The sequence below is a fragment of the Hypanus sabinus genome, chromosome 25 (assembly GCF_030144855.1).
Source record: "Hypanus sabinus isolate sHypSab1 chromosome 25, sHypSab1.hap1, whole genome shotgun sequence".
Taxonomy (NCBI): domain Eukaryota; kingdom Metazoa; phylum Chordata; class Chondrichthyes; order Myliobatiformes; family Dasyatidae; genus Hypanus; species Hypanus sabinus.
In genome coordinates, this window is record NC_082730.1 from 13,252,222 (window position 1) to 13,272,985 (window position 20,764).

Below are 20,764 nucleotides of genomic sequence, written 5' to 3' on the forward strand. Positions count from 1 at the left end.
TGATCAAATTAAATGAAATATATGATGTCGATTAATGATACTTGCATCACAGCAGAATTATCAAACTGTGATCTTAATCAGACAACAGTTATTAATTTGAAGATGACAGTTGAAATCTCACCTTTTGCTGTCAGTAGAATCTTCTGGTGTTTTTATCGTTGCTGGGGAGAGATGTTAAAATAGACACATTAACCCAATTTATAAACAATTACAGCACAAAATAACTTCAATTTTTGTCAGCCTATGGGTTGGGCATTGTGGTGGAGCAGCAGAACATTCAGATCTATTTACGGCATGTGCCGTGCATCGAAACAGACGGTGAATTGCATCGTTTGCGGTAACAAGCAGCACACCACAGGATAGGCTGAGAGCCAGGCCACAGGGGTTGCCACACATTCTTGCTCTAATACATCACGCCCACAATGTTCAGCAGAACAACACAGGACATAACAAGCAAACAAGCAGCTCATAAAGCAAGTCAGAAACACACAACATCAACAGTAATATTATTTTGTGCCGGAGCAGTGTGAAACTCTGAATCACTTATTATTTCTGCTTCTTCGCTCCTTAAGTCAACTTATTGAGTTCAGGAAGCAGACTGTGATACAACACGGAGACAGACACCTCGGCACACAGTCTGGTCCTATTTAATTCTCTCTCACTTTTCCATCAATTCACTTCAAATTCTTACAAGGGGAATTTTACAAGAGCCAATTAACCTTCCACCTACTCCTATGTGTTTGGGATACTGGAGCAATTGGAGGAAATAAGGTGAAGGCAAGGAAAGCTCCACACAGAAAGCAACAGAGATCAGGATTAAATCCAGGTTGATGGAACTGTGAGTTCACAGTTTATGAGTTGCACCATAACAGGTTCTGAGCATATACTACCAGGCTCTAGGACAGCATTTATTCTGCTATTATCAAACTCTTAAGTGGACCTCGTGTATACTAAATAATGAACTCTTGATCTCTCAGTCCACCTCATCATGGCCCTTGTAATCTATCCTGACTGCATTTTCTCTGTGATTAACACTACTCTGTTTTCTTTTACAACCTTGACGTGCTTACGTCTGGAATGATCTGCCTGGATGGTGCATAAACAATGTTTTTCACTGTCTCGATACATGTGACAATAATAAACCAATAATGTTAATAAACCAATATCAATCTCAAGAGTCAAAGATGCAAAGATCAATAAAAAGACCAAAAAGATTCTGCAGGCACTGGAAGTATTTAGTAATGCACACAATATGGTTGAGGATCTTGGCAGATCCCTCCATGGAGGGAAATAAACAGTTGATGTTTCATGCTAATACCCTTCACCCGTCCCAATGAGGCATCTTGTCTGGAAACGTTGACATTTATTCCTGTCCATAGCTGCTGCCTGACCTGCTGAGTTCCTTCAGCATTTTGTGTGTGAAGATGAGGAAGAAGATAGAGCTCAACCTAAAAGTGGTGAGCAGTCTGGACACAAAATAGGGAAAACTGTGAAATATGAGGAGAAGGAAGATGCATAGAAATAGAATGGAGGAAGATATAAGACTGTGAGACAATAGGAACACAATTATGCCATTTGCTCCATCAAGTCTTCTCCACCACGCTATCACGATTATTACCCTTCCCAACCCCATACTCCTGCTTTCTCCCCATAACCTTTGACAACCAAGAACCTCCACTTTAAATATATCCAATGATTTGGCCTCCATTGTCTTCTGAAACAAAGTATTCCAACTGGCTAAAGAAATTCCTCCTCATCGCTATTCCAAAGGGAAGTCCCTTTATGGAGTAGAAAGCCTGTAAAGACTGAAGATTTGCATGTTTGTAAGCACTAAACCACAGAAATTTTAGGTTGATTCGTACCTTCAAAAATCTCCAGGATTTTAATCTGCACAATCTCAAAGTAAACCGTGCGTGTTACCCCACACCAGTACTCTCCTTTATCTCCTTCGTTGGTCTGCTTTATGGTGACAGCAAAATCAGTGGAATTGTTTACGATGATTGTTAGGTTTCTGCTGCTGTATTCAGAGCTAGCTATCACACTGCACCTATTCACAGAGGTTACTTTACACAGGAAATTCTCATATGATTTAAATTGCTGCTCATAGTGGCAGTGTAGGCTGGTGGCAGTTTGCATCACACCCTTCACCGTGGTATTGTCTGCTGTCCATGAACCTGCTGGTAAATGAGAAAAGGAAGAAATGAGAGGTCTACAGTATTGGGAATCGTGCTTCAGTGCTGCATTTAGCTGGGGCTGTGTGAAAGGACTACTGACCATGAATGGGAGGGAGCCCAGCAGAATAGGCCTTGCCAAGTCTAAGAGATAATACAAGAAGTTACGAAGGCTAAAGGAAAGCATGAAATTGCTGTAGCAGACAAGCTGAAGGAGAGTCTCAAGGGAATCTACAGGTATGCTGAGATCAAAAGAATTGCAAGGGACAAAATTGGTCCTCTGGAAGACCAGAATGTTAATCCATGTGTGGAGTCAAAACAGATGGGGGAGATTTTAAATGCATTCTTTGCACCTGTATATTCTTGCGAGACAGATACAGAGTTTATAGATGCGAGGCAAAGCAGTATCAACTTCATAGACCCCGTACAGATTACAGAGGAGGAGGTGTTTGCTACTCTTTGGCAAATCAGGGTGGATAATTCTCCACAGCCTGACAGAGTGTTCCCTCGGAGCCTGTGGGAGGGAAATGCAGAAATTGCCAGGGCCCCAGCAGAGATATTCAAAACATCTTTAGTGCCAGGATAGTTACAATAGGATTGAGGGATAGCCGATGTTGTTCCACTATTTAAAAAAGACTTTAAACAGAAACCGGGAAATTATAGGCCGGTGAGCCTGATGTCAGTTGTGGCGAAGTTATTGGGAGGTATTCTCAGAGACCAGATATATAAGTATTTGTAGAGACATGGACTGGTTAATGATAGTCAGCATGGCTTAGTGCGTGGTAGATCATGTCTAACCAATCTTACAGAATTTTTTGAGGAAGATAGCAGGAATTTGGATGAAGGCAAGTCAGTAGATGTTATCTACATGGACTTTAGTAAGGCATTTGTTAAGGTCCTGCATGGGTAGCTGGTGAAGAAGGTCCAGTTGCTTGGCATGCTGGGATTGCCCTAGAATGGTAGGGCACTGTGGAGTGTGGTAGACAAAGTGATCTGGGAATACAAGTTCATAATTCATTGAAAGTTGTGTCACAGTTAGATAGGATTGTAAAGAAAGCTTTTGACACTTTGCCCTTCAGGAATCAAAGTACTGAGTCCCCAACATGGGATGTTGTGTTAAAGATGTATAAGATATTGGTGAGGCCGAATTTGGAGTATTGTGTGCAGTTTTGGTCCTCTACCTGCAGGAAAGTTATAAATAAGGTTGAAAGAGTGCAGAGAAAATTTACAAGGATCTTGCTGGGTCTGGAGGACCTGAGTTATAAGGGAAGATTGAATAGGTTAGCCTTGTATTTTTTAAGAATGTAGAAGATTAAGAGGAGATTTGAAAGGGGTACAGAAAATTAGGAGGGGTATAGATAGGGTAAATGCAAGTAAGCTTGTTCCACTGAGGTTGTGTGGGACTACAACCAGGGGTTAAGAGTGAAAGGTGAGAACTTTAAGGGACACATGAGGGGAATCTTCTTCACTCAGAGGGTCGTGAGAGTGTGGAATGAGCAGCCAGCACAAGCAGTCTATGTGATTTCAATACTTAAGAGAAGTTTGAATAGGTACATGGATAGTAGCGATATGGAGGACTATGATCCCGGTGCAGGTTGCTGAAGGTGGGCAGATTAAATGGTTTTGGCATCATCTAGATGGATCAAAGGGCCTGTTTCTGTGCTGTACTTCTCTATGACTCTATCATGTACAGTACTGTGAAAAGACTCGGGCACATGTAAAAAAATTCTGTAAAGCGAAAATATTTTAAAAATAATGAAATGAAAGTATTATGAATATCAAAAAAATGATGAAAAGCTAAATCAAATCAATATTTGGTGTGATCACACTTTGCCTTTAAAGCTACATCTGCAGCTTTATAAGGAAATTGACTGGTGGGTTCTTCCAAGGATCTTGGAGAACTTGCCACAGTTCTTCTGAAAGACTTTGACTGTCTCAGTTGCTTCAGTCTCTCTAGGTTATCCCAGACGGCCTTAATCATGTTGAGATCAGGGCTCTTTGGAGGCCATATCATCAGTTGCAGATCTCCTTGTTCTTATTTTTTGCTGAAGGTAGTTCTTTATGACCTTAGCCATGTGTTTGGGGTCATTGGCATGCTGCAGAATGAAGTTGGGACTGATCAGACACCTCCCTGATGGATGAGAAGTTGCTTGTACTTCTCAACATTGAAGATTCCAGTAATTCTAACCAGACCATCAAATCTATTTGCAGAAATGCCGCTGCAATCCTGCAGGGGACCCCTGCCATGCTTCACTGTTGGCTGCAGACACTCATCCATGTCACACTCGCTAGCTCTTCTACAGACAAACTGCCTCCTGTCCGAGTCAAAAGGTTCGAATTCTGACTCACCGGTCCAGAGCGCTTGCTGCCATTGTTCAACACCCCAGTCTTTACGTCTGTAGATGAGTCTCTTGGCTTTGCTTCAACTTTGGAGGAATGCTTTTTGGCAGCAACTCTTCCATGAAGACCACTCCCGACAATATTACTTTGGACTATAGAGGGTTGTACTTGTTTTTGTACGTTCAGAGCTGATAGCATTTCTGATCATCTGCTTTGGAGAAACCTTACTGATGCAAGATATCGCACTGTGTCTTGTTGCTATTGACTTCTCTTGCCATGGTTTAAAAATTGATGATTTGAAGGTTAAACTGTGAGACCTGCCACACCCTCTCCTTTTAGTTTGCTTGTCCTTTGCCCAGTTTGATTCCTTCTACACCCGTTACTGTTTCAGTTAAATCAGTTTAGTTCATTCAACTCATTATGTCATTGGTCATTAGCAGGTGATTGTCATCGTTGTTTAATCATGCACTGGATGATATACTGTACTTACATGGTAATCAAGTTTTATTTGAAAAGTGGTCTATTACTTAATATATTACTTTCTTTAACAAAACCTAAAAATTTCTCTGTAACATTAAATTTTTTTGGGAGAATGAATGTTGGGAAATCTAAACTTGCTCTTTTCTACTGACACACTAATGCAAAAGACAAATATTAAACATCTAAAACAAACTTTATATGAAAAAATCTAGCAAGCCTAAGACTTTTGCACTGTACTGTATTGCCAAGAAAAAGGCTCTTTGGCCACTGTGTTCAGTCAGTGGGTGGGAGACTGATAGTTTCCCCATGAAATGCTCTCTTGGAAGAAGGTAGGAGAATGGGGTTCAGAGGAAAAATAAATCAACTAGGATGGAATGGCAGAAAAGTTTTGATAAGTTAAATGTTCTAATTTTGCTTCTGTGTCTTATTCTGGGTCAGAATGAACCACAGGAAGAGCGAGGTCATGCTCTTTGGGAACAGGCCCAACCTTTCAATGATCCCCTTCGCCGTCAGACCGGGCTACCTGAGCTGCTGAGTTCCTGCAGTATTTTGTGTTCATTGCAACCATTTAACTAATTTCTGTATCAGAAACTGTTCTCTTCCCTCTCATTCCTGATGCAGGGTCTGAATCTGACTTGCACCTTTCACATCTACAGTTGCAAAGTGACCTCCTCAGTCCTATTAGTGTTTCATGTCTTGTTTCAGTGTCTAGAATCTGTTGTCTCTTCTGTCTTCTCTGATAACTCTTTGGGAAGTGAAGGTTACATCATGATCAATATGTTCATTATGGAACTACAGTCCAGCTGGTACCCTTGCCTTAAACCTAAGCCTTACCTGTGGTAACCTTGAGCAATACAATGTCTGAATCATGAACAGTGTGCTGAAAATCTAAATATCCACATGAGTATATCCCTGAATCGTTCTCCACAAGTTCTCTCATAGTTACAAAGACAGATCCATTCTGTCTTTTGATTGATGTTCTTCTATCGGCTTTATGGGTGACAGTTCCCACTATGATAGTGCAATGTCTTGAGGAGTATGCTTTACACCAGACTATGTTTCTCCATTCCGGCGCATGTGGACATTCCATTGTGACTGTTTCTCCCACTCCTGCTCGTATCACCATCTTGGAAACTTGCGCCAATGAATCTGTCAGTAAAATTTAAAGTCAAGATATTAATATTTATTTATTGATTTTGTTTTATTTACAGATATAGCACAGCAACAGGCCCTATTGGCCCAATGAGCCTGCGCAGCCCTATTGCACCCATATAACCAATTAACCGTCTAACTTGTATGCCTTTAGAATGTGGGACAAAACCAGAGCACGTGGAGGAAACACACACAGTCACAAGACGAATGAACAAGCTGCGTGCAGACAGTATCGGGAATTGAACCTGGATCGCTAGTGCTGTAATAGTGATACGTAGAATATAAAATACTACAGCACAGTAGAGAAAGCGGTGGATTTGACCCTGGATCACTAGCATTGTAATAGCATTACATAGAACACTACAGCAGCTTACAGATACTTTGGCCCATGATATTGAGTCAATATTTTAATCTACACTCAAATCAATCTAACCCTACACAGCTGTCTATTTTTTCCCCTATCATCTCTGTGTCTATCTAAGGGTCTCTTAAATGTCTCTTATGTACCTGCTCTACCATCAACCCTGGCAGGGCATTCCAACAATCACCCAATTTAAGTTTAGAAATAATCTACCCTTGACGTCCCCCCTCTTCCCTCCACCAATAACCTTACATTATGCCCCTTGTATTAGCCAATTCACATTGGAAAATGTCTCCAACTGTCCACTTGATTAATGCCTCTTATCATCTTGTACACCTCTATCATGTCACCTCTCATCTTCCTTCAGTCCAAAGTGAAGAGCCCCGACTCACTGGACCCACCTTTGTACAACTCGTCTAATCCTGGCAGGAGCCTGGTAAATCTCCAATAACCATGACACCTCCATGCGGATAATTCATAGAATCTGAGCAAAATATTTCCATAAACACGTTTCATGTAACTTAATCTCTGCTCACTTCTCCAGATCAACAGCTAATTATTATTACAACATAAAATGAAGCCATTTCAGCCCTTTGGGTCTATGCAGTTTCATTTCCCACCAGTCCTTACAAAGAGCTGCTATAGACTAGATGGATCAAATAGCCTCCCACCATACCGAACCCATTCTATACTCTCATTTTCTGATGTGATGGCCCTCAGTTCTTAACGGACTAGACAGTCATTACTGTGTTGCCTATTGTGGAAGTTTGCAATGCACAAATTGGCTGTTGGGTTTTCTGCATACCTTCGCACTTCAAAACTACTTCGTTGTTTGTGAAGTGTGCTGTGGAATTTTCACAGACCTGTGGATTAAGTACCATAGAAATAGGTCCTTCTGCTCACTGAGTCTGTGCAGACCATGAAATACTCACTTCCATGAATCCCTTTCTCTTCCCCTCAGGCTCCCATCAACACCCCCTAGATACCATGGAGAATTATCCGATCATGCTGTATATCTTTGGGATGTGGGACGGTGGGGTAATTCGAAAACCCGGAGGAAACTCACACAGGGAGACATACCACACCAAAGAACTGGAGGACAGATTAGTCCAAAAGCAAACCCTCTGTGCTGCACGTACTCCATAGAATTTCTTTATGAATCCACCCCTCCACTACCTTTGTCTCAGCTCACTATACCTCGTACTGAAAAGTAAAATTGATTGTCACCTTTCCTGATCCCTGTTGCTTATTCTCAGCAGTAGTGTTTCACCCCATGTCTGGATATCAATGACAATTTTTAAGGTTATATATAACTAGATACTATAGGTCAATATACGTGAAAAGATATTCTTACTTGAAATCACAGAGATCAATAGCAGAGCAGCAAACAGCATTGTTCCAGTGACGGTCCTCTGTTTCCAGTGACTGCGTCTACAATATACATTTCTTCCTCTTTTTTTAAAAGATCTGTCATGGCTTGCATCATTTCCTCTTAAATTAACAAATGTCTTTGCAATGTCAAACAAAAAATGGGACATTAACAAATGTCTTTTTTCTCATGTTACTGTGTATATTGTTAATAGTTTCCAGTTTGGGGAAACTGGAAGATGACTCTTAATTGAATATAACTGCACACAGAGACGAGAACAGCTGCTAAAAAAGTAGCATTACCTTCAGGTTGGAGGCTACCCAGACGGTATATAACCTGAGTTTGGATTCATCTTGACGGTAGAGGAGGCCATGGATAGACATATCAGAATGGGAATGGGATGTGGAATTAAGATGTGTGGCCCGACTCAGACTGGGAAACCGTTTTGCTGAACACCTACGCTCCGTCCGCCAGAGAAAGCAGGATCTCCCAGTGGCCACACATTTTAATTCCACGTCCCATTCCCATTCTGATATGTCTATTCATGGCCTCCTCTACTGCCAAGATAAAGCCACACTCAGGTTGGAGGAACAACACCTTATATAGCAGCTGGGTAGCCTCCAAACTGATGGCATGAACATTGACTTCTCTAACTTCTGCCAATGTCCCTCCTCCCCTTCTTACCCCATCCCTGATATATTTAGTTTTCCCCCCTCCCTTTTTTTCCTCTCTTTCTGTCCATCACTTTACCTGTAATCCATCTCCCTCTGGTGCTCCCCTCCCCGTTTCTTTCTCCCTAGGCCTCCCGTCCCATGATCCTTTCCCTTCTCCAGCTCTGTATCCCTTTTACCAATCACCTTTCCAGCTCGCAGCTTCACCCCACCCTCTCTGGTCTTCTCCTATCATTTTGCATTTTCCCCTCCCCCCACTACTTTCAAATCTCTTACTATCTTTCCTTTCAGTTAGTCCTGACGAAGGGACTCGGCCCAAAATATCGACAGAGCTTCTCCTTATAGATGCTGCCTGGCCTGCTGTGTTCCACCAGCATTTTGTGTGTGTTGCTTGAATTTCTAGCATCTGCAGATTTCCTCGTGTTTGCTGTGTGTAAGTTTGTTGTTGAGTTTCTTGAGTTACAATTTGTGAACTATTTTAGTAACAGTCTGAAAGCAATGTAGAAGGTAAAATAGGTGTTGTTCCTTCAACCTGAGTGTGGATTCATCTTGCCAGTAGAGGAGGCCATGGATAGACATATCAGAATGGGAATGGGACGTGGAATTAAAATGTGTGGCCCGACGCAGACTGGGAAACCGTTTTGCTGAGCACCTATGCTCTGTCCGCCAGAGAAAGCAGGATCTCCCAGTGGCCACACATTTTAATTCAACGTCCCATTCCCATTCTGATATGTCTATCCATTCCTGCAGATTTCCTCGTGTTTGCTGTGTGTAAGTTTGTTGTTGAGTTTCTTGTGTTACAATTTGTGAACTCTTTTAGTAACATTCTGAAAGGGATGTAGAAGGTAAAATAGAAATAAAACTCTTAATTTTCCTTTATCATTTCATCTCACTCATTGATGGCTTCTAATGAATTAGAACTCTGCTGGGAATTAAAATTGCAAGCGAACTCAACCATGGCCATTCTGATCTCCATCTAAACTCAGAATAAAATATTTGCACACCTGATCCGGAAGCGTTTTGCGAAAGTTGGAGGGAAAACTCATAGGCTGTGCGATATCGGTTCTGACAAAAAAAAAGACATCTGACTGACACATGTCATGCAGATCGTATCAAGTACAACCATGCCTAAGCCTGACCCATAAACACAAGAGATGTTTCAGAAGCTGGAGATCCAGAGTAACACGCACAAAAGTTAGAGGAACAAAACAGATGAGGCAGCATCTATGGAGAGGAATAGAGACTTGACGTTTCAGGTGAGACCCTTAATGAACCCTGATGAAGAGTGTTGGTCTGAAATGTCTTTTTATTCTTCTCCATAGATGCTGCTTAACCTGTTGAGTTCATCCAGCATTTTGTGTGTGTTGCTAAGCCTAACCCAAATGTTTTAGCAGAAAATACACCAATTCGACTTGTACCTAGCTTACGTAGTCCGGTATGCATGAAGTAGTCATAATCTGACCTGGAATTCCAATCTTATCCCCTTGTCATTATTAGCTTTTAATAATGCATTAAAACTCATCTTTTTAATAGGTTCACATCAGGACATTGCTCCTTTGTCTTACAACCAGATTTGCATCACTGCTTTTCAGTGAAGAACAGCCACTTTATAATTTAGTACCTGTGTGCTGTCTATCCATGTAGATGAATATACAAATTTGAACTCACAGTGAGTAACATTACCGAAGAGAAGTTCAGTATTCCAGTGATGGGTCTTTGGATTAGTGATGGATCACCAATTTGTACTGAGAACCCATTCCTACGACAGTCCAAAGATGTGCTGGGGGCAGCCTACAAGTCACGCCATATATCCGGCACCAACATAGCATGCCTACAACTTACTAACCCTAACTCGTACATTTTTGAAATGTGGGAGGGGGCTGGAGCAGCCAGAGGGAACCCAGTTGGTCATGGAGAAAACATATAAACTCCTTACTGGCAATGACAGGAATTGAAAGCAGATTGCTGGTCTTGCAGAGTGTTACACAAATTGCTACATGCAATGTCAACATTCATTTCAAGAGGACTGGAATATAAAGGCAAGGATGTTATGTTGAAACTGTATAAAGCACTGGTGAGGCCTCACTTGGAGTGCTGTGAGCCCATTATCCTCAAAAGAGTGTGCTGAAACTGTAGAGGGTTTTAAGGTGGTTCACAAAAATGATTCCAAGATTGAACAGCTTGATATAATGTAAAGATTTTTACTCATCATGTGTGTGAAGGATGTAAGAAATAGTGAATTCAATTCATATGAAGAGTGTTTGGTGGCTCAGGGCCTGTATTCACTGGAATGCAGAAGAAAGAGGGGTGACCTAATTGAAGTCTATCGAATATTTAAAGGTTTTGATAGAGTTGATGTGGAGAGGATGTTTCCTATGGTGAGAGCACCTGAGACCAGAGTTTACAGCCTCAGAATAGAGGGGTGTCCTTTTAGAATGAGCATGAGCAGGAAATTCTTCAGCCAGAGGGTGGTGAATCTGTGGAAATGTTGCCACAGGCAGAGGTTGATAGATTCTTGATTGGTCAGGGCATGAAGAGGTATGGGGAGAGGGCTGGAGACTGGGGCTGAGAGGAATAATGCATCAGCCTTAATGAAATGGTAGAACAATCTTGATGGGCCAAATGGCCTAATTCTGCTCCTATACCTTATTGTTTTGTTGCCGTGCTGCCCTTCAATGCCGCTGTGCCACTCTTCACTTGGTGCCCTTGTTGACACCAAGGAATTTAAAACTACAGACCCTCTCTATTTCTGTTCTGTTGACACTGGCTCATAGACCTCAAGCTTCTGTCTCCTGGGCTGGGTCTCTCACTTCCTCATAAGCGAACAAATATCTTTGCAACATGGCGTAGAGTACAAGGCATTGAGATATATCCTGCTTCACAACTTGCTGTGGCCATGTTAACCAAGTTCCATTTTAAGCACATTAACTGTTGCTGACTGATGCTTGACAATTTGTCCGAAAGTCAACACATTCACAGAGAAAGGATGCTGCTCACACCAGGAACTAACTCAGAGGCTTCAACTGGAAACATAATTTTTCAATTTGTTATTTGAAATTTATTTTCCATATTCACCTCTATTAAAGTGGAAGAAAGCTTTTAGGTTCTAAACACAGAAAATTGATGCTGGTGCAGCTGGTATTTTGGATATTTTGTGTAGTCCTATTGCAGTTGTGGAAGAAAAATAGAGGGTATGGGTAATCCTAGATAATTTCTAAAGTAAGTACATGTTTGGCATAGCATTGTGGGCCGATGGGCCTGTATTGTGCTGCAGGTTTTCTATGTTTCTTTGTGGTGGTTATTATAAAACTACACGTGGCACCGTGAAGTACAGATTGAAAGGGCCATCTATATTGTTGCAGATCTGGAGTTAATTGTGGATAAGATTCGATGCTGAAATTAGTTTTGTTATTTGTTAAGCACATATTTCCCTCTCTACCCCTCTCTGCTTTTTGCAGGTATTGTTCCCTCCGCAACTGCCTGGTCCACATGTCCCTCCCCACAGATCTCCCACCTGGTACTTATCCCTGGAGGCAGAAGTGCTACACCTGTCCCTACACCTCCCCTCTTTCCACTATTCAGGGCCCCAAACAGTCCTTCCAGGTGAGGCAACACTTCACTTGTGAGTCTGCTGGAGTCATCTTGCATCCGGTGCTCCCGGTGCGGCTTCCTCTACATCGGCGAGACCCGATGCAGATTGGGGGACAGCTTCGTCGAGCACCTCCACTCCGTCCGCCACAACAGAACAGATCTCCCGGTTGCCACCCACTTCAACTCAGCTTCACATTCCCATTCGGATATGACCATACATGGCCACCTCTACTGCCATGATGAGGCCAAACTCAGGTTGGAGGAGCAACACCTCATATACCGTCCGGGTATGAACATCGAATTCTCCAACTTCCCGTAATTCCCTCCCTCTCCCTTCACCCATCCCACTTTCACTCTGCCTCCTCTTCCAGCTGCCTACCACATCTCTCATGATTCTGCCTTCTACTACTACTACCCATAGTGCTTTCCCCTTACATTCCTTCTTCACCTTTCCTGCCTTTCGCCTCCCTGCTTCCCCACCCCCACCCCTTGCTCTATCCTCTGATTGGTTTTTCACCTGGCACCCACCAGCCTTCTCCTTCCCACCCTCCCCCGACCTTCTTTATAGGGCCCCTGCCCCCTCCTTCTTCAGTCCTGATGAAGGGTCTCAGCCCAAAACGTTGACTGCTCGTCTCAACGGATGCTGTCCGACCTGCTGAGTTTCTCCAGCGTGTTGTACGTATTGATTTGACCACAGCGTCCGCAGTGTACTTGTGTTTAGTTTTGTTATTGTCAGTTGCACTGAGGCATTGTGAAAAAAAGACTTTCTTCCGCATTCCATCTGCACAGATCATTTAATTCACACATTGCATCGAGGGAGTACAATGGAAAGGCTTTAACATTTTGCAGAATACCTCGTTACAGCTCCAGAGAAAGTGCAGCGCAGACAATGAAGTGGAAGGCAACAGTGAGGATCTTGCTGACCCCTGTGTGGTCGTTGGAGAAGAAAACTGAGGATCTGAGGACAAGACTGCTGTATCAGAGATAAGAAAAATCTCAGTTGTTTGTTGTATCGGAACTTGGACAGGCCAGCTGCAGCAGTCAGACCAGAAGGATCTATGATTTACAGAATTGACCGAAGTGTGGACTCACGTAAGGCAAAGGGTGGAGTCGTGTGTTTTATGGTCAGATCTTGTCAGTGCTCTGACTTGGCAATTCTGTCAAACAGTGTACAATCGTCTTGGAACACCTAAAGATCAATTGCAGACCTATCTATTTGCCTTGGAAGTTATCATCTGTGATCTTGACAGCAGCTTGTGTATCACCAGTGGCCGGCAATAAACAAGCACTCACAACACTGCATGACGTCTGCAGAAAAGAAACAGCCCATGCCGACACTTTTCAAATTGTAACTGGATACTTCAACCAGCACTGTTTGAAGAATACCCTGCTCAGTTACCACTGTAGCACCAGAGGTCCCTGCATTCCAGACCACTGCTGCACTATGTTAATGAATGGCTGCTGTTCCTTGCCCAGACTGCAATTTGGTAAATTGGATCACTTGGCTGTCCTTTTCCTCGCTATATACAGGCAGAGCCTAAAAAGCAGGGCGGCAGAGAAAAAAAAAAGAAATAAGGTGGATGATCTTGTAGATTGTCAGGTATGATGTTGTGACTGATTGACTGGAGGCAGTGAATGGGAATAAAATGGTCTTTTTCTGGTTGGCTGCCTAAGACGAGTGATGTTCAGCAGGGGTTAGTGTTGGCGCTGCTTCTTTTTATGCAGTCTATCAATGATTTAGATGATGGAATAGATAGGTTTTTGCCAAATTTGCAGAATATACACAGGCTGGTGGAGGGGCAGGTAGTGTTGAGGAAGCAGGTAGGATGCAGAGTGACTTAGATAGATTTGGAGAATGGGCAAAAGAGAGGCAAATGAAATACAATGTTGGAGAATGCATGGCCACACACTTTGCTAGAAGAATAAATATGCAGACTATTTTCTAAATGCGGAGAAAATCCAAAATCTGAGATGCAAAGGGACTTTAGAGTCCTTGTGCAGAATGCCCTAAAGGTTAACTTGCAGGTTGAGTCGGTGATGAGGAAGGCAAATGCAATGTTAACATTCATTTCAAGAGTTCTAGAATACGAGAACAGGAATGTGATGCTGAGGCTTTATAAGGCACTTGTGAGGCCTCATGTTGAGTGTTGTGAACAGTTTTTGGGCTTCTCATCTACGAAAAGATGTGCTTGCATTGGAGAGGATTCAGAGGAGATACACAAGAATGATCTGGGAATGAAAGGGTTATCATACAAGGAATGTTTGATAGCTGTGGGTCTGTACTTGCTGGAATTTAGAAGGCTGAGGAGATCTGATTGGAACCTTTTGAATGTCGAAAGGCCTAGACAGAGTAGATGTGGAAAGGATGTTTCCCATGGTGGGTGAGTCTAGGAATAGAGGGTACTTCCTTGGGATTGAGGAGCATCTATTTAAAACAAGAATGCGGATACATTTTTGCTGGTGAATTTGTGGAATTCATTACCACAGGCAGCTGTGGAGGCCAGGTCATTGGGAATAATGAAGGTAGAGGTGGATAGGTGAATGGACATGGCATCAAAGGTTTTGGGGAGAAGGCTGGGTAGTGGGGCTGAGAAGCCTTGACTTCTACTGCTATCCTGTGAAGTAACTCTCTTTAGCATTTTTCTAAAAACCTGGTAAGATTGTGTGCTTCTGGTAAGTGTTTTGGTTTGGCTAAAGATAAGGAGCAATGTGTCCAATTTAGGAATGTTGTATCAGCCAGTCAGGATTGTGGGATTTAGTGAAGGGGAAGACGACCATGAGGCTCGGGCTGAGCAGACATCTCAGTCACTGGTTGTATGGCAGTGCTCAGATAATGTGAAGTAACCGAGTCTAGTAGAGAGTTTAAAGGTTCCGGTAGGTGATAACAGTGATTTTTCATAAAGGCAGAAAATCCATTAGCCACTTCAGCGAATTCCCTGCAAGCTCTGGAGGATGCTTTTGGCACAGCTGAAAGTGCAACCGATTTTAGGATGAAGTTTAGGTGCACATTCCAGGAGGAAAGAGAGTTGTTGTCTGCCATGACACGATTGCTTGATGTATTCAAAAGACCCACAAGCTGCACTCTCCTCTGTGTTTTACTGAATTTCTTTGAGAAGTTAGATTGGAGGAAAACATGATTGAGAAGTGGAGAATTTCCAAAAGCAGAATAGTGTCTTCAGCGGTAGCCTCTTCTGTTAAAAGGGCCCCAGATGCCACGAAGATAGATCTTCTGAGGAATGAGTCGAAAACCCTTCGAGCTGAGCTGACTCGATGGATACCTGCAAATGTTTCAGCTAAATGTGACACGTCTGTTTGGAAACCCGACAAACCTGTAGGATGTGCTAAGCAGAGGATGGCTGCTGGAAAGTGCCTTTGACTGGAGAGGTGACTGGTCTTTTCTGTTACAACAGTGGAGAAGGTGGATATTTCGAGTGAGACTGTGAGTGACAGGAAAGTCTTCAAAAAGTAAGTCAGCAGTTAGTCAAAGAAGGAAGAAATCTACGGAGGGACCCAGTAAAGGAATGTTCTGGCACTTCAGAGAGAATACGTTCCAATCAGTGTATCAAGGGAAATACTGAAGTGCAATACACTGTTCCTGATGATTTAGTGGGACCAAGCTCTGATGTATCCATATAGATTGAAGGTATTTATCTTAGAGCCATACTGGACACTTACATCACTTTACAGATCCCGCAACAACCAGTATTTGAGGCATTTACCATTGACACCACTCAGTTCCCTTGTGATTTGGGGGCTTAGTACTGCTGATTACCTGTACGATGGTTACTTATCGTTGCAACTACAATTTTCAGAAGCAGGTGTTGGAGTAACTGAGGCTTTTGATATCCTTGAGTAAGTCTGCCAGGAACTGGTTGAAAAAGGGGAAGCTTCATTCTTGTGGGAACAAACACTCCAATGGTGAGAAGGCTCATGAGAACATTTAAAAAGGGAGGTGAGAGAAGTTCTTTAAAACCATGTCCATGCACCCGGTGTTCAGAGCTGCTTTTGAGGAAGTGCAAGTTCCTCCTTAGCTCATTGATGAGCATAAATGCGTAACTGTGTCGTAAACCCAGTCCAAAGCTGGCATGTTACGTCCTGAAAAAACAGCTGAAGCAACTGGATAGCCCAAGTTCCCCGGAATGCCCGATGTGAGACCCTCCTGATGGATGCTCTAGAGGATCTCGAAGAAGAGTCATGCGTAGCTTCTGGAGTGCCGGTGAGACCTGAGCTGCAGAAACCATGCCCATGCAAGCAGGGTGACAGTATTGGTGGTGGTTGCTCCAAGTGTACTCGCCACACTATTAGAGTGACGGAGGACTCCCCTTTCCAAGAGAGGTCGCGCTGTTTAGGACCAGCGGAGGTTGAACATGTTCAGCAGCCCCAGTTTAAACTGGGCTCCAGAATAATTGGGGATGAAGCTGAGTTTAGTCAAGTGGCAAGGGGACCGGAGTGACTGGAATGAATGAGTGATAGGCGGGGGAGGCATCACCGAGAAAACAGGAACAGTACTGAGGAGTGCCCGAGGCTGAAGAAGCTGAAGATGAAATAAGATGGTCTCAGAGAGTCAGGAAACCCCCAATAGTCTGGCATATGATGTACCAGGAAAACAGTGCCCTGTCCATCCAATGGACTGCCAATATGTTATTGCCAATTACAAATGGATTGGGGAACCTGAAATCACAAACTGCATTTGAATACCATGTTATTAATAATGGTCCAATAAGTTCCAAAGTCATGAGAATGTGACTATTTTAGGTTTGGGATGGGAGGAGTGGGGAGAGTGTAATGCTCTAGTTAAGATTTCTACTGCTACGCTGAGCGGAATTTATTTTAGCAGTGTTTCGTAAGAGCAGTGTGTGCCACTGGTAAGAGCATTTTAGCTTCAGCTACAGGCAAGGAACCATATTTTCCAAGATAGGAATGTAGTGTCAGCCAATCAGGACTGTGGGGTGTAAAGAAGGTTCTGGGGAGCTGTGTGGGAAGAGATTTTTGAAAGACAGTCGTCTGTTTTGGGGTCCTTTCGGGCTGGAGCTGCGGAGTGGGTCAGGAGGGAAGATGCTGCAAAGTGCCTTTGGATGGAGAGTCCCCTTTGCAAGAAATGCTTTGTGCAGATGAATAGCTGGAAGAAGGAAGGGCCAATACTCCTGAGAGGTTCGGTTTGTTTGAACTGCCTTTGAGGGAAATTCGGACAGTGGCAAATGGTTTCATACAGACCATGGTTCGAGCACGTGAGGAAAGCAATACACCCCCTGACTACCACTGAAATGAGCTCCAGCATTTATGTGCACATTGGACTGGTTTAACTGTAACGGGCCCTTTAATTTATCTTAGCAGATTTCTGTAACTATAAATCTGGTAAATGTACTTTCTTTATAATTTCATGCTGGTGTACGATCTGTTAGTTCTGGGCTACCGATAATTGTGTATGGGAAGTACTTACACAGCATTCGCTGAAATTGAGGTTTCTTTCATTGGGACATTGCAACATTCCTGTTTGGTTGAATCATACTGACCTGAGAGGTATTTTGCTTATGAAAGTCAGCCTCCTCACCAATGAGTCACCTGGCTGTTAGCAGAGTTAGAAAAAGAGCCAAGTTGGTGCACAAGCCCCAGAGAGAGGGTTACATACAGACTTGCCTTGTTAGCCCACAGGAAAATGCATCTCAGGGCCGTATGTGTAGACACATATGTACTTTGATAATAAATTTACTTTGAACTTTGATATCTAAAGCATTTTGTGTGTGTTGCCAGTGCATCCTTCCCCCTTCCCAAACTCACTATCTGCCACTTCCAAATATACTGACAACTTCCCACCAATACATTGAATACTTCTCACTAATAAACTGACAACATCTCCTTCTCCCTTCCACAACCCTGTGAACTCCCTCCTCCCAACACACTGACAGCTTCCACTATCCCGTCCCCAACACACTGCCAATTTCCCTCACCCCTCCCCAATACATTGCCAACTCTCCTTTTCTTTCCCCACATGTTGCCGACTCCTCTCTTTCCATCCCCATCACACAGCCAACTTACAACTCCCTGGAACTTGGCAACTCCCTCCACCACAACATCACCAACTTCCCTCTCCGCAACACACCACCAACTTCCAATTCCCAGCAGCCTGGCAAATTCTTCCTCCCCCCCTCAATGCCAACTACTCCATCCCCAACACATCATGATCTTCTCTCTGCCCCACTTCCTCAACACTTTGTCGTCTCCATTATTCTGAATGCATTCTGTCAGCCCATTACACTACCCCAGCCCCCGGCAACTACAAACTCAACCCCAAGCACCAGCTACCAGCCGTCCCTCCACCCATATCAACATTCCCCCAGCATCGGGCTCCATGCCACCTTGTCTTGCGCACAGATTTCATCAAGTCCATGGTTGCTGAACACCTCTGAGCTTGTTCAGGAACAAGGAGGGATGAAGACCAAAGTGGCCACCAGCTGCTTGCTCCTGCATCAGGCCAACACAGCCCCAAAGAAAGCTGTCATGGTTGAGGGAAAAAGCTGCACTAAAACAAAGAAACGTTCACCCGACTTTATTTGTGATGTTTCCTAGGTTTCCTTTGGAGGTTGAATTAATCATTATTAGTGAGCAACCACTGAATACACTACAGTTTCTGAGTAATGTTGTGTTCTGGCATTTCTAGGAGCATCATGTACCGGAAGATTGATGTGTGTGTTTTCCACGTAATCTCTACATTGCTTCACACTGGCATACGCCACAGGCTTTTCCTGTATGGTAAAGTGTGAAATATAGTTAGTGGTGGACTGTTGACAGGGGGGCTGAACTCAGAAAATGGCAGAGGAGAGCATTAGTGAGAAGAATTGGAGAGTACGTAAACAACCCCCAGGAGCTTTTCCTAGGTCTATAAAGAGAAAATAAATCTATGTGAACATAGAAAGTGAGCCTGGGGAAATGCCACGGGGAATGAGTAAATTTCATTCAGGAATGGCCTCTTTTTACTACAGTCAGGGAGGAGATGAGGATCCTGAAGACCCACCCTCAAAAATTTAGGAACAGTTTCTTCCTCTCTGCCTTCTGACTTTTAAGTGATTCATAAACCCTTGACCACTCCTTGTTACTAATACAAGAGGCTCTGCAGATGCTGGAAATCGGGAGCAACACACAGAACATGCTAGAGGACGTCAGCAAGCCAGGCGGTATTGACGGACAGGAAGAAGGTGTCAACTTTACAAACTGAGACCCTTCATCAATACTGGAAACTCAGATCCATCTTCTTCAGATAACCATAAAAACAAAGAAAACCATGGAGTTTGTTCAAAACCCGTGCCATCCAACCAAAATGTTCAACTGAATTAGTCCATTTGCTTGCATATGGCCCATATCCCTTCAGGCCTTTCTTATTCATGTATCAGTCCTAATGTTTTTTAAATGTAATCGTATCTGCCTCTACAGCTCCCTCTGGTAACTTTTTCCATATGCCTGCCACCCCAAAAAAAAAAAAAAAAAAAGAAGAAGTTGTCCTTCAGTTCCCTTTTAAACTTCCCTTTCTCTCACATTCAACCTATTCTTTTGTTCACATGACAATGAACTTCACTTGGAGTTACAAAACAAAGTAAAATTGTGTAAACGTCAGAACCTATTGAGAAACAGGATGGCTTTGTCTGCTTTTGAACTCCTTCAGTTAGCTCCTGGTTTGCTGTTTTCACCACTTCCTTTGTACCACTTTCAAAGAAACACTTTCTTGTTCATTCTAGGTATAACCATAACACTTGTATCATCTTACTGGAATGTCCAACCATCCGATAGAGGTATTGATTTTGTAGAGACCTGCAGCATGCAACAAATGAGCTATTGGGATCTCAATGTTGTGCCAACTTTTTAACCTACTCCAAGACGATTCTAACCCTTCCCCTCCCACACAGTCCTCCATTTTTCTTTCATCCTAGTGTCTATCTAAGAATATCTTGAATGTTCCTGATTTATTTGTCTCTACCACCACCCCTGGCAGTGCATTCCACTCCCTGTATGAAAAACCACCTCTGATATACCCCCCATACTTCACTCCAATCACCTTAAACGTATGCCTTCTTGTGTTAGTCATTGCCATCCTGTGTAATAGGCTCTGGATGTCCACTCTATCTATTCCTCTTGTCATCTTATACATCTCAATCATGGTATTGTCTAAGCAGTGCTTTCCAAATGTATAAACTGGTTGATTTGGTAAACTAGGTGAATGGTCTGAATCTGTGAAAGGCGTCTCAGAGAGGAGATGAATTTTTAAGCCATCTTTTGACATTTAGTATCATCTTGCTAGTTAACTGAACTGAACTTATCAGTCTTGTCTTCTACCTGAGTATTATACAAATAATGATGGCAGTTAATGAGCAGCAGGAAGAGAGCTGACAAGGCAACTGCAAGTACGACATGCCATTGGGATGGTCTTGGCTTCCTGCAGAATATGACAAAGACATTGACAGATCAAGTCTGATGGGCACATTCACACTTTCTCCTTCTCCAGTATTGCCCTCTGTTTTCTTGATCTGATAAGTACAAATATGATGTAGACATGAACACATGTGCCTCTCACTCAATATCAGCAAGATCAAAGATATTATTATTGACTTCAGTAGAGGAAAACTGGAGGTCCATGAGC

General features: G+C 43.0%; 1 protein-coding gene across 3 annotated transcripts in view; it reads right to left on the reverse strand.

The window, feature by feature from the left end:
• Positions 1 to 7,938, reverse strand: part of LOC132381028 (polymeric immunoglobulin receptor-like) — a 51,960-nt gene extending 44,022 nt beyond the window's left edge. For 2 of the 3 annotated variants that reach the window (XM_059950132.1, XM_059950134.1), the window contains exons 1-4: positions 7,859 to 7,938; positions 5,826 to 6,140; positions 1,863 to 2,177; positions 122 to 161 (exon numbers count right to left, since the gene is read on the reverse strand). In XM_059950132.1, coding sequence (XP_059806115.1) covers positions 122 to 161; positions 1,863 to 2,177; positions 5,826 to 6,140; positions 7,859 to 7,898 — 710 coding nt within the window. In that variant the 5' untranslated portion in view covers positions 7,899 to 7,938. The remainder of the gene's footprint in view (positions 1 to 121; positions 162 to 1,862; positions 2,178 to 5,825; positions 6,141 to 7,858) is intronic. The other variant, XM_059950130.1, reaches the window with a different exon arrangement.
• Between the last annotated feature and the right edge of the window lie 12,826 nt (positions 7,939 to 20,764).